The sequence below is a fragment of the Gallus gallus genome, chromosome 1 (assembly GCF_016699485.2).
Source record: "Gallus gallus isolate bGalGal1 chromosome 1, bGalGal1.mat.broiler.GRCg7b, whole genome shotgun sequence".
Lineage (NCBI taxonomy): Eukaryota > Metazoa > Chordata > Aves > Galliformes > Phasianidae > Gallus > Gallus gallus.
The window spans coordinates 178,586,095-178,603,464 of record NC_052532.1 but is presented as its reverse complement, the minus strand read 5'-3'; the positions used below and the strand labels follow the sequence as shown (position 1 = coordinate 178,603,464).

The 17,370-nt window shown below is 46.3% G+C and overlaps 1 protein-coding gene across 1 annotated transcript in view; it reads right to left on the bottom strand.

Annotated features, from left to right (window-relative positions):
• The window catches only part of XPO4 (exportin 4), a 67,734-nt gene extending 51,015 nt beyond the window's left edge, over window positions 1-16,719 (bottom strand). Inside the window, exon 1 of the mRNA NM_001012947.3 lies at window positions 16,508-16,719. Coding sequence (NP_001012965.2) covers window positions 16,508-16,585 — 78 coding nt within the window. The 5' untranslated portion in view covers window positions 16,586-16,719. The remainder of the gene's footprint in view (window positions 1-16,507) is intronic.
• Between the last annotated feature and the right edge of the window lie 651 nt (window positions 16,720-17,370).

The following is a 17,370-nucleotide window of genomic DNA, read 5'->3' as shown; positions in this document are numbered from 1 at the left end:
GCTGTTCATGGGAAATACTCCTTCAACCCACAATAACTAGAAAAGAACCCCATTTCACATTATTTCAACTCTTCTAGTTCTCTGAAGTCTGGTTACAGAAGACCTTTAGCACCGTGAGAAGGCACCACAAGTACTGTATTCCTATATGAATTTTAAAAATAGTAATAATTCAGCTCTACATTATGAATGTAGACTCTCAAAACCGTGCAGAAGACGGGAGTGCTCGGCAGCCACCAGAGGGAGCCTGCAGCTCACAGCTTCCTGCCTTTGCTGTATTCGCCAGTCACAGCTGCGTTGAGAACATTTTCAAACCTGCCTAATTTAGGGTTTTCAAAGAAAATCCAGTATGCATGTATTCTGTGCACAAAATTTCTCTTTATATGAGCATTAAGTGAGCTGGCAGCTTTCTCCAGCCTACTGTGCTTGAAAGCCCCCTCACCTCCCCCCACTCTTAGAATTCTTAACTATAGTACATGTTTACAGAAATCTTGTACTTGGTGCAGTTGTGAGAAATCTTGCATGCCATTTGTCTACTCAACAAGAAGCAGGGAGAAGATGGGGGCTTTGCCTTACCCTCTCACTCCTCTTATAGATTGTAAATAATAACAATGATTCTCAATGATTTTCACCAGAGAAGTGATGGATGCCCCATCCCTGAAGATATTCAAGGTCAGTCTGGACAGGGCTCTGAGCAACCTGGCTGAGCTGTAGGCGTTCCTGTTTTGTGCAAGGGAGTTGGACTAGATGACCTTTAAAGGCCCCTTCCAATTCAAATGATTTCACCATTTTTTCACCATCAGCAGCAACAGCCCAGTGAAAAAACTCCCTTCAGTAAGAGCACAAGTAACTACATTTAGGGGAGAACAGTCTGCCAGAGCGAAAGTAGACAATTCCTGTAACACCTCACTCTCAAAAAAAAAGGATAGGAAAAAGAAGGAAAGAGATGTGGATCAACATTCTCTGTATTATGAGAAATGTAGGACTGAGTCCTTAGTATCTTTCCAATATTGAGGGATACAGACTGATGGAGCTTGAAGGAACGCACTGGCACAGAAAAGCTGTCCAAATCATAGGAACACCAAAAAAAAAAGTGCATGTAGTGTAAGTAGGCTTTGACTTTCTTTATAAAAGTTCAGTGAATGGCTACAGCTTCCTCTGTCCATGTGGCTCAGCCCTGACAAGAACAGGTCCTGTCCATCCACATTTGCAACACAGACAGGCCTTGCTAAAACTAAGCAGCAACCTTTAGTGTCAAGAGAAAGATCAGCCTCTTGTAAAACGTGTGCCTTATCTGACTCTTGATAGTTTCCTTTCACAAATGTGACACCCTTCATTTGATTCTTAGGGAGATGGTTTATGGGAGGACAGTTGGACCTGATGATCTTGTAGGTCCTTTCCAACCTTGTCATTCTATCATTCTATGAATATTAACCGGTGCCATGATTTTAAGGACAGGACAATCAGAGAAATAAAAGGGCTACACATTTAGTATACCTTACCTAGGCAGAAACCAATTTTTTAATTTGCTTTAGCAAGCAAATATTACAAATAATTTCAAGTAATAGTTCACTGCACATTTAAAACAGTAGAGTGGTAGCTACAAAAATCAGCTGTCCTTTGAAAAATATGCACAACTAGGAAACACTGGCTGAAGGTGCACTTGGAAGAAATAAGGGGTAAAAATGAAGTGTTTGTTTTAAATGGAAGTAGTCAGATGCAGATAGGGGATCCAAAGCTACACATTTGTATTCACAGCCACACACTTAGTAAAAGCATTTCCTACCTCAAATAATATACCTTTCAAAAAATACAACTAAGATTTGTCATTGATGGAAAATGCCAAGCAATAAAGGCAATGAAGGCAAGAGAGTAAATGGGTTTTACAAACATCAGCTGCAACGTTGGTAAGTCTGAAGTTGGCATGGTTGCCGACAGCAGGCTGAAGAAGTCACACCATATCCACACTTGAGGTCTTGTCGGGTTTTTCAGGCCTTCTCCTTACTTTTGAGAAGGGTCCTTGCTGAAGAAAAGAAGAAAAGGGTACAAACCTCCCTCCGTCCCTGGTTAGGCAGGCAATTTCATGTTGAACATTACAGATAGACAAAGCATGACATTTCTGATGACATACTGGAAGTGACATTATTTCCTTAAAGACGTTCAGTATCAGAGACTTATGAATCACTTCTGGACAGTGGCAGTACCTTACAATTAACAACTTCTAAGAGTCAAGTGCCAACGTTATTATTGAAAAAATCAACAACTGAAGAGATCCTTTGTTAAGTATAATTTAGTTATCCAATTTGCACTTATTTCTGCACCTCATTTTTTCAAAAAAGCAAAAATAAAAGAAATCACCCATGATTTTGTAAAAGCAATTAAGAATGAGATGAACAAAATGTATTCCTTGCAGACAGAAAAGTTTGCTAGAGATAAATTCTCCTTTTTCACAGATTTCTGCTGTGGCATGACAGCACAATACAACCAAATTGAGCATCCTCCTGCAATTACCCAGAGGGAAATGGGAAAATTAGCACAGCATAAAGAACAATCACGTCCTCCTCCAGATTTCACTGCTTTTTAAGAGAAGACAGAAAAAGTGCACTGGAGTGTTTTAAGCTGACACCCACAGTATTTCCACCTACAAAAAATGTCTCCTATGAGCAGCACAGCCTCAACACTAGTAGCATTATGAAAAGGCAAATATGCCTGAGCAACTTTTCTTGTATTTAAAGCAGATCCAATTACTTGTACCTGCTACTACTAATGCCAAGAAGAAACTGTCTTGCCAAAGGCAATGTTTATGTCTGCAAGAAAAGTAAATCACAACCTCAACAAGGGTAGAAATAAGAAACTTGCTATTCAGTGTGACTTCATGAAATTCACCCTGAACTCCCCAAGTGAGCTTCCCTAGGTACAAAGGGGCATCCTGCCCACCCTGCAGTCAAGAGGGAAGATAAAACTGTTCCCTAACTGCAGCCTGTGGGCCGTTATCATCTTAGAAAAAGCAATTAAACACATTAGCTGTTCCTCCAAATGGTGTCTGAACTCTGCCAGAGGGATGTCTAGAAGCCTAAAAAAGACAAGAAACTGAACCTGTACCAATATACAAGGATAAGCAAGAGCCACCCAGACAGCAGGGTCACCACTGGGTTGGGACCATGCTGACAGCCGCCACTAGGCAAGGCACACTGAGAGATCTGGGGAGTGAGGGAGCCCAGATGGCTCACCAACACCTCCCGGATGGAGCTGAGCAACACTGAGCAACACGGAGCCATATGCAAAGCAGAGAGATCGTGAGCAAACCTGCAAAGCATGTGCAGGGGAATACCATGTGATAGTGAGTGTGAACAGAAATAGAAGGAGAAAAAAATTAAACAAGAGCAAGCAATATTTTTGAATAGTGCACATGCTGAGTTAAGGAAAGCTAAATATATTGATCCATCCATGTAAACAACCATTATACAGATCTAAGTAATGAAGAGTCTTAACTTACTGTGCACTTCTACTAGGATGCTCAACACCCCCTCCTCTACCACCAGATCCAAAGAAAACCTTTTGTCTCTTAAAAGAAACAAGCAAGACCACCTTAAGGAATTAACTCTTCTATATAAGTGAGTGCATTATACAGAAGAATGAGATTCCAGAATAAGGAGATTTAAGTTTAATTCTACAGAAGTCATGGCAAGTAACATGGCAAGCCCCAACACCACATCATCCTGCCTGCTGTGGAGTCAATCCACAGAGTTGGTCCCCAACCCCATGCTTTACAGTTTTCTCCTACCATCACAACACATTCAATAACCATCATTTGCCTTACTAAAACAGTTAACAGAGAGCTCAAATACAATAGTCAGGCAGACAGCTGGATGACGGGCTGTGCTCCTCTCTCAGCTGCTCACCCCATGGTTCTAGGAGACAACACTTAACTATGCAGAGATGCCTGGCCTGCCTGTGGAGAGGCCTCCACCACCCAACAGGTCAGGCTGCACAGAGATGCTTGGCAGCAGTGTTCAGTAATCACTCCACAAGTGGATGAGGCATTCATGCCATGGGCACCAGGCCAGGAAGCAGTTTAGACAACAGGTACTGACAGCAGCTTCGTCTGTGCAATTCAGATCTGTCACTAAACAGAAGTGAAAGCCCTGAACAACAGCTAAGTTACTGCAGAAAACCAAGCCAGCATAGTAAACAGTGACAAGATCTGGTGTCACCATTATGAGCTGGAGTCAAAATAGCAGTCCATGGAGTGGTGACATGTGAGTTCTCCATCAAAGAAAAAGTTCAAGACGCAGCCCTCAGCAGGTAAAGTGATGCACGCTGCCTTTTGGGATAAGAAAGGGGTGATTCTTCTGGATTTCTTGGAACCAAGACAGAACATCAGCTCTTCCTGCTGCATTACGATGCCGACTAAGCTGAAGGTTTGAACTTTCAGAGTCCATCCAGAGAAGACGACAACATGATAATGCCAGGCCCCATAGCAGTTTGAAGACCATGAAGAACAATGCCATTCTAGGCTGGATTGTCCTACCACACCCACTACACGGTCTGGATTTAGCAGCACCTGACTTCCATCAGTGAAAGATGTGACTGCACGAGCAACATTTTCCTAGCAACAATGCAATCGTAGCAGCTGTGAAACAGTGGGTTACCTCCACTGGTGCAGAATTTTACAAGCACAGCAAGCAGCTCTTGTTCATCACTGGTGAAAATGCATTGTTAATGGCTGAAAGAAGTGCTTTGTGGCAGAGAATCTGCTCTATCAAATAGCGTCCTGTACTCTGTGTCTGTTCTAGTTTCAATGGAAAAAATAGGAGGCATTACTTTCAGATCAACCTACGCATCCTCCAGTTACTTCTTTTGCACTTGTTTTTTGGGATAATCATTTATATTACAGCACTAACTCATCTTCCAAATTAAAAGATGAAGTTGTTTATGAAAATAGCTAAGAAAGATGCAATAGATGGCTTCTGACCAGATGTGCAATAGAGACAACACAGTGATACTTAAGACTTTCTAAACACACACAAAAAAAAAATGTTGGGTGAAAAAAATTATTCCCCAAACTGATTATCGGTTGAATTATTTAAACTTCAGAGTGCCCAGTATTTTTCGGTTTATATTTGGAACAAATGCATGACTGCTCAAGGAATTACCTCCTACACATCTGCTCACTACCACCTTGCTTTCATGCAGACTTAACAATAGGATTTCTTTTCTTCTTATTAGATTGAGTTTTGTATTTTGCAGCTCAACTACTTAATGCAACCTTCTGCAAGCAAAATAGAAGATAGATTTTATGCATTTATACATACATAAGGAAAAAGCCTTTTACAGTGAGGGTGGTGAGGCACTGGGACAGGTTGTCGAGAGATGTGGTTGATGCCCTGTCCCCAAAGACTTTCACGGCGAGGCTGGATCAGACCCCGGGCAACCTGAGAGCGGTGGTGTCCCTGTTCATTCAGGGGAGTTGCACTAGATGATCATTAAAGGTCTCTTCCAACTCTAAGGATTCCGTGATTCTATCCTATGATTGTGGTTGTAACAAGATCTATTCTCAGTTTTGCAATGGTCTGTATTTATATACTATACATACATGCTAATTGACTAGAGAGCCAAAAGTAAATGATTACCACCGATATCAAAATGTCTTCTGAGATCAAACTTCCTCTCCAAGATAAGCAATGAACGCTACAGAGATTTTATTTCTCTAGTAACAATTTGACCCTCAAAGACACATAAGTACAACTTCTTCCTTGAAATTAGCATCCATTTACCTGCACAACGCACCTGACATACATAATTTGTGATAACCAGTCTGCAGAGGAAACAGCCATTGCTGCATAAAGACACAGCTCCAACTGTTCATGCCTGCTGCTTGAAGAGTGGATAGGACTTGCAAGGAGGCATAGAAGATAAATGGATCTCAACTAGAGGCCCCAGTTCCATTATCCTAGATGGCAGGAAGACTAAGAACCACCACAGCAACTGCAGTTTCCACTGACAGCTAATTTTCCTATGGCAGGTTGCAGTGCTTCAGCAGAATTAGATCAGCTGGCAAGTAGAATATAACCCAACACATCCACAGCCCCTGAAATCACAGTTGCACCTTGATGATGCTACTTGAAGGTGCTACTTGAAGATTCAAGTAGCTCAACTCTGTATTTCAAATTACCGTATGTATGAGATAGTATAGACAGGCTTAACTCAAGAACCAGGACTGTGATAATGAATTTGAGGACAACATTTTAAGTCAAGAGCTATTGTTGTGATCCTGTCCTACTACACACAAGACTGTAATTACGCTGCTGATGGCACTCTTCACTTCCCGATGTTCACAAGCTGAGATTTACATGATGTATATAGCCTCTTTACTAGGCTAACCATGCATCAAATAACGTCAGCAACTGCCTCCCTACTGAAGCAGAAGTGTTCTGGAGCATCTGTTTTTTCCCATTGCCTAATTTTCAATTATACTTGTGAAGCGACAGCTATAACCACCTGTTTTGCAAGGGCAGTGTTAGTTTTACCCACACACAGCCTTCTACAGCAAGATGGATCAGAAGATCCCAGAGATAAGAGCCACTGCCTGAGCCTCAAGACAGAACACAAGCTCACAAACTCACATAGGCCCAAGAAGAGCTGTCGTGGTTCTACAGCTCTTGGTTACATCATCTGCAAGTAGTCAGCACAGGTTCATCTGCAAAAGCCACTCACAACTCCTACACTGCTCACGTGTTAAAACTTTAGGATAAACACAGTTATATCCACATTCAATTATATCCACCTCACACATCTCTGTTCAGAGCTCCTCAAACTGATTAAAAGAGGCTGAAAAGCAATCAGACAGCAGCATGCAGCTCTCAGTGCCACAGCCCATGCTACAGCAACTACTGACAGGCCTACAAGGCCAAGGAAGCCAATGCTCCTGCCAAGGATGGTGAGGCACACGGTGCGGGCTGCAAGGCACAGGCAGCAGTGGTGGCAGTGCACCTACGCAGTGCTAAGACACACCTCTGCCAAAACCCAGTTGGACATCATTACTCTGTAAAAGACTTAAACTGAGATAATGACTTTTTTTGTTGCTTACAGTTTGCTTCTCATCAAAAAAAACATTTCCTCCCACCAAGTTACGACGGAAAGGCCGACACGTCAGCCAGCTGCCCAGCTCCAGAACTCAGGTTTTAGTGCTTCCTTCTCCATCACCCTTGCTAAAATTTCAAAACCTTTCCATCCCAACTCCTCTGGCTTAGTGTATTTTCAAAATCACAAGGCTTGAAATATCAAGTGTTTTTACTAAAAGCTTTTAACTGTTTTAATGGAAACTTACAGACAGACAGGTAAAATACACAGGCGAAACAACACTCGTATCAGAAATATGACTGAAACACAAAACTTTAGTACTACACATACTTTAGAACACAGGATGCCATTTATTTTTATTGCGTGTTACTAATTTGTTCTGCTCTTGCATGCATAACTTGAACCATGTGTTACTGAAGAAGTTTACATCTCTATTCATCCCCCACCTCACATACAGACAGGCAGTCATACAGTACATATTTGCAGGAGGATCTTCAAAAAGCACTTCTATGAAAATGAAATCTTTTTCTTTCACATGCAGACAATTTGGGCTTTTGTTTTCTGTAGAAGAGTTAATCTTTATAGACGCCCTTAAAGATAAATGTCCAAGTTCACTCCAAGAAACCTGGGTGAGTTACCTAAATCTCAAACTGAACAGTCCCAGGGCTCCACGTACTCACTGAAAAATTATTGCAAATAAAATAAGGTTACCTTTACGTACTTTTTCTCATTGCTGTTAAAGAGAATGTTACTGTAATACAACCATCAGAATACCTCCTGACACATTATTATTATTTAACACTATAATGTTATATTTCTATATTCCCTGCTAAATAATTCATCATCCTGAAGCTAACCCAGCTTCTGTTCTTAATCCCACTTCAGACAACCTCATGCACTAACAGCTTTGCAGCTACACCCCTGATTCCTTGGGAAGCTGCAGATTTGGTTTTGGGGAGCTGGGTTTTTGTTGTGGTCAACAGGTAGGGGAACCCCTACTTGTGTTTTCTTCATCAGAAAAAGAGATACACACATAATTTGTTAACCTCTTACCTCTAACCTCAATGATGATACAAGACTTTAGCCATCTCAGAAGCTACGAAAAAGTCGTGGTTGATAGAGAAGTCAAACAGAATCAACTTAAGGCCAATGTTATCAGTGAAGTAAGAGTAGAAGCCTGTGACTGAAGAAATAGTAGTGCTCACCTAAATGCGAATGGCTGTAACCTTAAGGGGGGAAATAGGCACCTAATATCAAACCAGTACCTGTAGCCAAGTGACACAAGAAGGCAGAACATCTTTTTCTTGTCCTCCAAGGCTGCAGTCCTGTTGCATCAGAGACACAGATCCCATGGATCAGACCTCCCATTTCAGGATCTCTAGTCACTTCACTACACACACATACTCTACTACACATATATAAGTACACACACCCCCACTACGAAGGAGTTCTCATTAAGTCTACAACTGACAGATGTACTAAACGTAGCTGTAAGATCAGGTGTGTTACACTAGAGGAAACCAACTGAGCTGTAAAGTGACACTAACAGCAGAGAGGCACGTCTGCCAGAGCAGACCATGCCCTGGTGAGACAGGTCCTCAGACTGGCAACAGTTGTCCCACATCACCAACATGTGCAGCCTCCCCCTGTCCCCAGCCAGGCTGCATAACAGTCTGATTTACTCTGTGCTGCCACGTGATAGAAAAATGGTATTTCTGCAGCAATGGATCAGTGCACATCTATCATAGCCATCATGGGTTGTATTTACATGACTGTTTCTGTCATAGAGTTAGCATCTATACTGTGTGTAACTAACACCATTAACAATAGTTGCAATATTATTATAAAGGGAGAGCATAACTCAATAGTTTGAGCACAGACCAACACAGCAGCCTCAGGAGTACGCCCAACTGTCACATCTTTAAGCTCTGTATTAATGATGCTGCAACCTGCTGTGTGAATCCTAGAAGTCACTTCTGCCCTCCTTCATGTGAGAAATCCCAGCAGCTGAGATATTCACTTGGGATGTGAAAGAGTCAGGCTCAAGCTCCTTCCCAGGTAGCCTGAAAAAAAAAACAACTGAACATGCCTCAACCACCTCTCTGCATCTTAAAACTATCAGCTACCTGTTACTGAAAAACTTCCCACTAAGAGATATCAAAACACATCCGTGAAGAATGCTAGTGTTACCCTTCTCCTTTCTAGCAATGGGATGCTGGTCTATGTTAGCAGTTGTAAACAGGCACTGCCTTTGCAAAACGCCAAAGCTGCAGCGCCAGTAGCAAAATGTAGTGCTGGAGCCCTCCCTCCTGTCCTTCCAGAGATGCCACCTCCTTTCCACTCCTAGTCACACATTATTAATGTTATCTCATTCTAGCTTTGGCAACAGGCAGGTCCTTCTGTAAGAGCCAGTCCAGCTCACCAGAGTAGCAGATAACCAAGCCAGCAAAAAGGGAAGTAATGGTTTTTCTTCAGCCATTTGCTGCCGGACTTCCTTAGGCTTCCCTGACAACAGTCAACACCTGCATGGCACTTACCAGCCTGGGACTGTAGACGTTCTTTGCCTTGGAAAGCCCTGTGAAATCTCAGGGACTGCTGTCAGACAAATTCCATGGCAAAACACCTTAATGCTCTTTATTGATTTCACAGTCACAAAGGAAGTACATGTGACTCTGTGATAAGAGGTATTTTCAGTGCCCCTTCCATTTTGCACAGCGGCACGTAACACGACTGGACTGCAGGAAGATATACTTAACACAAATTGTGATACACCTTCAGCCTTTCTGAGTATTCACTTCCACAGTTCTGTCAATTTTAAGCCAATAGGCACCACTGAAGAAGCTTACCTGACTTGGAGTAACACGGGCAATAAAATCTCATTCACTTGCTCCTATACTAAGCCAAATAGCTTTAGATGCATTTTCCATTAAAAATGAAACAAAAAACACATAAAATAGTCTGGATCTGAAAATAAGTGTATCTTGCTGAGAGGCTGAACGGCACAATTTGACCAAAATTTATTCGGTCAGATAACCACCTTCATCTCAGTCAAGGCAGCAGAATTGTTAATAATGCAACACAGCAAAAGTAATTTCAGCTAAAACAAAACAACTCTGTTTCTCCCTGCATCCAATTCCCAACCTGGCTGACCATGCAGCCACACAGAGAGGTGTACTGCTGCTTGATGTCTGGGCAGAGCCAAGGGCAGCACTGAACAACTGCCACTATGAGGAATGCACTTTACCAAGGGAAAATGGAAGAAGACATCATAATCAAATCCCACTCTTACATCAGGTCAGGAAACACAAGCAGAAAAACACTCAGGTACACCTAATCCAGACAATTTTTAGTAGCAAAACAACGTCAGAAATTCATGAAAAGGAATGTATTACTTAGCTGCTGGTGACAGCATCAGCTCAACTTAATTATCAGGAGGATTTCTTCCACCTCTCCATATGGAAAGCTGTTAATTAACTAATGAACACAGATTACTGTAACAAGGATAAGACTCAAGAAGCAGGTTAAAGGGAAGACAACAGTAGGTAGCAGCAGAGGAATTATCCGGATGGAGTCATCAACTAATGAAGCTCTCCAATGGACAATCCCAGCTGCAGACAACGAGAATTTTCATTAACAACATGAACAAAACATAGAAGTATGTTAAAGCAACACTGACATGTCCAACGAGCAGGAAATATCACTAGTTCAAAAGACAAATACTCCTTCCCTGATCATGAAGAATCCCATTTCATTAGATGCTGGGTTTGCTTGTCAAAGATATGAGAACCAGCACCAGACTTCACATTCCTGTTCTCAGCTCCCCACCCTTAGCTCTCGCTGTAAGCATCTTTCAGATATTGGAAGAGAGCAATAAGGTCTACCCTCAGCCTCCTTTTCCCCAGACTAAACAGCCCCAGTTCCTTCAGTCTCTCCTCGTAGGGCATATTCTCCAAGCCCTTCACAAGCCTTGTTGACCTTCTTTGGACCTGCTCCAGCACCTCCATGTCCTTTCTGTACTGAGGTGCCCAAAAGTGAACACAGTACTGGAGGTGAGGCCTCACCAATGCCGAGTACAGGGGCAGGATGACTTCCCTGGTCCTGCTCACCATACCATTCCTGATCCAAGCCAGGATGCCATTGGCCTTCTTGGCCACCTGGGCACACTGCTGGCTCATATTCAGCCTCCTGTCCATCAGTACACCAAGGTCCCTTTCCATCAGGCAGCTTTCCAGCCACTCCTCCCCAACCCTGTAGGGCTGCCTGGGGTTGCTGTGATCCCAAGTAGGTATAATTCTGTATTCCGACCCTAAAATCTACAACCATCTAAAATCTTCATGCTCCCACGCTGCAGAAGAATGCAGTTCTGGTCAGCTCATTTCAAAAACAGCATCACAAATCTAAAAAGCTACAGAGGAATACAGGAATTAGAAGTATGGGGCATCTCATGCATGAAAAACTGACTGGGTATAAAAGATAACTGGAGAGCACAATATGGCAGAGAGCTACAAAGATTCAAGGACAGAAGAAGAAAACTCAATTACTTGCTATTTTTCATAATTCAAGAATGAATTAGATGATCAAACAAGCAGACTTCTCTGAAGTAAAACAATGTTTTGGGTTATTCTCCTCCCCCAGCCACAAGTGAAACTCATTACTGCTAGACAAAATATATTTCAAAAAATAAGAAAAATAAATATATATTCCAGAAAGAGCTAGATATGTTAGCAGAAGAAAAGTTTATCAACAATCATTACATGGAGCTCTTGAAAAATACCAATTTAAACACAGTGAAGTACATACCAGTGAAAGGATCACCCCTACTTTTTTTAGGTCCTTCTTCTAAATCAGCAGCCAGAGACCCAGAGAACTCAGCTGGGCAGATGTCCGGCATAATCCAGCCATAATATTATGGCATACATCCAGCTTGTCTTGCCAGGTGATGACCTGGAGGACTTCAGCAAGTCTCAGCGCTGAAATGATTCATTAGTCTGGACTCCTTCCAACAGGTAACCTGCTGTAATATAATCAGAGCTGCTCCATCTCTTCCTCTCATCCTTACTATTATTCAAGAGCCAAAATCTGAGAAACTGCCCCCAGAGAAAACAAGCTGCTACGAGAAATGGAACTTCTTTGTGGAAGGAGGAGTGTCACAGCCCTAAACTCCAAGGAAGGCAGGTGAAAAGAAAACCCCCTACAAGCTGTCAGGACAGATAATACAAACAATTTGTTACAGAGTTTTAAGAATACCAACGTGCTCCCTTATGCTGCTGCTCTACCATCTTACTGAAACATCTGAAAGAGAACTTTGTTTGAAGCTGTCAGACTATCAGCTTCATTCTGACATCCCCCTCGGAAGGACAACAGACATACCAAACTGAGAAGTCCCCACGAAGAGAAAGATGTGTTAATTCCCTCCACTGTCAGCCCCCCAAAAGACCACAACAGTTAAAAACATGTTAATAAGGGAATTCTGCAAAAGCCTTTGCTCAGGTGCTCTGTAACCCACCCATTATTGCAACCCAAAACCACACCACACAGAAGAGCTGAGGACGACAGGAACCTCTGCACACCGCCCAGCTCAAACTGCTGCCAAAAAGAGAACCTGCCTCAAAGTTGGATCAGGTTGCTCGTGGTCTCATTCAGTCAAGTTTTAGATTTCTCCAAAGATGGGAGATCCCATAGCAGGCTGCCTGCTTCACTGCCTCCTCCAGCCATGCTTACTGTGCAAATTTCTTCCTTCTGTGCAGCTGAAATTTCCCTCTCTGAAACTTGTAACCTCTTGTCTTTTCACTGTGCATCTCTAAGGAAAGCCTGGCATTTCCAATACCCAGCCAGCCTGAGCTGGCAAGTTAATTTTACAGCGAAGGTGTATGATGCAACTGAGCCAATCTGACAGCTCAGCAGTGCTAATGGGGCACACCAGCCCTGCACATGTCCAACAATCTAATTTCAGCCCCCTCCCTGTGCTAGCTCTGCAATTTAAATGGCTGCAGAGATCGTCAATTCATCTTGCTAACCTGACAGAAATCCATTCCCTTGCTTAATTCCTGTGTCCTCTTTGCAATATTAATATGTTCAGCACGGGGTCATAAGGGAGGAGGTGGAACTGCAGGTGGGAACAGAGCATCCCTTTCTGGAGGGGGCCAGGCAGGAACCATCTGGGACCTGTGAATTTAGATGTATGTGACAGAGAACATCACTTGCTAAAACAGTTGCAATCTGCCAACAATACCTGAAGTCTTATGCACACTTCAGACTTCATCCTCTCACCTACAGGATGAAGTATGCATGTCTTTCCTTAATCACAGTTATTTCGGTTGGAAAAGACCTTCAAAATGATGCAACTTATCCTCCTAATCCACGAAGGCAGTTATTAAAACAGTGCTTAACTGGTACTAATTACATTCAGCACTAATTACCACCTGAGCTGAACAGAACATAAGAGATGGGACCCATATGTTACAGCCAAGGGATGCTGTGCTGTTTGGAAACACAGCAGCACTGCACTGAGTTTGGTTCATACAGACACAGCTGTGCGTGGTCCTCACTGAGCCAAAGTCACACAGGGCAAAGGCACCCAGCAGTCGTGGCACTGCTCCACAGCACAGCGCATCAGGTGCTAAGTTATGAGGCACTACGGGGAGCTTCAAACACACACTGTCTGGAAAAGAATCAAGTTTCACAAGTGCCTACTTTCTAATGTGACAAATGCACTTACACACACCAAAGAACACTGCCATAGGACCGGCATTCAAAGCCATATTTGGCAGCTAATCACAACTCAGACTTCATCTTTTGAACAGCTCTAACTTGTACCAAATTTCAATCAATTTGTAAACCCTGCCTTTCGAACATGGGCTACCTAGAATCTGCTGAAAGGCATTACAGCAACAAAGGATGAGGGCTCTTAACCAGCTGTAGGAGGCAGAGCAGACTGACATCCTTCCACTTCTCACAAGCTGCATGCCATGGTCTGTAAGGCCCATAAAGATCAGCATTTTGTGAGGTCAGAATAAACGCATCCCATATCTGACACACAGAAAGTAGTTTTCCAAAGTAAATCTCTACTCACCCAGAGCAATAAAAATAGAATTATCAAAATGTTTATCAAAGATTTAGAGAGCTCAAAGTAATCAATACTTACCCTCAAGGAAGGCTAATTAAACATTTTTACTTTTTCATTAGCATGCCTGAATTCCTCCAGTCCACAGTTCCCCCACAGCTCAGTATTTCAGTAGGAAATGATGCAAACTACCACCACTCCCTGCTCCAATACCGTGCAGCACTGCTGGTGCCCTCACAGCCACGCACAGGGCCAGGCCTGCTTCCAGCATCACCTGCCCAGGGTGACACCTCCTCCCCCATTCTCCCTGCCATCCCCTGCCCTGTTCAAGCATTCACAGCTCTGCCCTCTCCCAATTTTCAGGTATGGCTCCCTCTGAGGTGCCAGCCCCCAGATGGCCTCCACTATCAGCACCAGCTTCACCACCCTCCCCTACGGCATTTTTCACCTTTCTAACTAATCCTATCATGTTGTTTAATAGCTTTGTGCCTCCCAACTGCCACACATCATTACCCATTGCCCCCAGCTCCCAACAGGCCTTTCACAGATCTCACCACAGGGTAGAGAAAATGTAAATGAAGGTTATCACTGCCCAGGTGCAATCCTGCAGCAGGATCTTGCTGTTCGCCCACAGCTGCTGAGGCGTAGGCACAGCATGCACAGCCCTTCAGGGCTGGGGTCCTATAGTGAGCACCATATAGCCTCACAGCAGCCTGGCTGAGCTCTTCTGAGGACCCAGAGACCCCCAGAAACATGGAGCACTGGGCAGAGCCCTGAGCAGCTCCTGCAGCCTTCCTGGCCAGCCCCAGGCCTGGTGTGGACTCCTCATCCTCAGATAGCCTCCAGAAATGTCTTCTTCACATGGCTTCACTGAGAGAAGGCACTAACTGACTCCTGCCATTTCTGTGCTACCCACAGGTCTTCTGAGAGCGATGGTGGAGAGAAAAACTACAAGCAAACCAGAAGCTAACAGCTGCAACAGGACCACCTTCATATGGACATAGGCTGGAGGAAGAGAGAATGGGAAAGATCACATAATCATTAAGGTTGGAAAAGACCACTAAGATTATCCAGTCCAACCATCAACCCATCCCCACCATGCCCACTAACCACATCCCTCAGTGCCACATCTCCACATTTCTTGAATGCCTCCAGAAATGATGACTGCACCACTTCCCTGGGCAGCCTCTGAGAACAGAAACCTCCCCTGGCTCAACCTAAGGCCATTTACTTCTCCTCCTATCACTGCTACCTAAGAGAAGAAGCAGATCCCCACCTCTCCACACCCTCCTTACAGGCAGAGAGCAGTAAGGTCTCCTCTGAGCCTCCTCTTCTCCAGACTGAACGGTCCCAGTTCCCTCAGCTGCTCCCCACATGCTCCGGTGCCTTCACAGCTCCACTGTCCTTCTCTGGACACACTTCAGGGCCTCAGCATCTTTCTTCTAACACAGTGAGGGGCCCAAAACTGAACACAGTACTCGAGGTGTGGCCCCACCAGAGCTGAGTACAGGGGGACGATCCCCTCCCTGCTGCTGCTGGCTGCACTATTGCTGATACAAGCCGGGATACCGTTGGCTATATTGGCCACCCGGGCACACTGCTGGCTCACGTTCAGGTGAGCGCCGACCGTTACCTTTGTCAGCAAAGATCCCAACACCCATGGCTGCAGATCCGAGACACACTTTGACCAGCGAGCCTGGCGCCTGCTCTTCATCGGGAACACGGACACTGCCACAGCAGCCCGGCACCAGCGCTTTTATTAACGCTACACCACGACGCGTTCCCCCGGTGGCACAGCCAGGCCGAGGGGCACCAGCACCGGGATCCCCAGCACGGACACAAAACGCCGGAGGCACCGCTCCGTCTCCGACGCCGGGCATTACCGAGAGCCGCCTAACGCCGGGCGGCCATCCCAGCCCAGCGCCACCGCCACGCTCTGAGGCGCGCGGGACAGCGCGCAGCCCGGCACGAGGGACAGCGCGGGGCAGCACGCCGCTTTACGTCCGCGGGGACAAAAAAACTTCTACGCGGCGCAGCCCGCCGCGGCTCGGCACGACCCACCGCCGGGCCGGCCGCGTCCCCCGCGGCACGGCCTCACCCCGCAGCGGCACGGAGCCCGGCGCCCGCCGCGCACCGCCGGGCCTCGCCCGGCAGCACCGCGCTCCCCCCCGGGTGCCGCGCTCCCTCCGGCGCCAGGAGAACTCCGGAAGCGGAGCGGCCCGGCCCGCGGCGTGCCCCTGCCCGGCTCGGAGCGGCGGGCAGCGCGCCCCGAGCGGACCCGCGGGCAGAGGGAGCCCCGGCCCGGCGGAGAGAGGACGGGGACGGAGGAGAAGGGAAGGGGAGCGGCGGCGCCGGCCGACCCACCATCAGCACTTTGGCCGCGTTCTCCAGCTGGGCGATCACCTCGGGGGCCCCCCCCGCCGCCGCGGCCGCCGCCATCATGGTCTCTCTTCAATGACGCGCCATGCGCTGCATTCTGGGACGACGCGGCCGCCCAGCCAATCCCGGGCGCGGCGCGGCGCGGCCCCGGCGCGGAGGCGAAGCGGCGGCGGCGCCGGAGGCAGCGTGACCGCCGGCCGCCAGCCAGCGCCCGCCGGACGCGGCCCCCGCCCCTGCGCGCCTTCCTCCCGCCGCCGCCAGACCGCCTCCGGGGCGGGCCCCGAGCACGCGGGGCGACCGGGGCGGAGCCGCCGCTGCGCCGCCGGTTCGAGGCGCCGCGTGAGGCGTCCCGGCCCGGCGTGTGCGGGAGGCGCGCGGGGGTGCGGTTGTAGGTTGTGGTGGGCAACGGAGAACGTGGGCTGTGACTTTCCGAAGTCGTAACTGTCTTGTGGTTAGCACAGGTGCAAGTCCGCAGAAGTTCACAAGGGGTAGAAGTCTCTGGACTTCACATGTAACTCCATCTGGAGCTCGCCTCCTGTTGTCCAGATGTGGGTCACCAGATGGCATCGCCTCTAGGGAGCGTGCAGGAGAGAAGCTGCACGTCTGCAGGAGCACGGGGACTCGGGCTGTGCCTGTGCTCCTGTTGCTGGGTTTTGAGCGGGACGTGAGGGAGCAATGTGCCCTCACAGCCCAGAAGGCCAACCGAATCCTGGGCTGCATCCAAATCAGTTTGGCCAGCAGGGTGAGGGAGTGATCCTGCCCCTCTGCTCTGCGCTGCTGAGGCCTCACCTGCAGTACTGCATCCAGATGTGGAGTCCTCAGTACAGGAGAGACACGGAGCTGTTGGA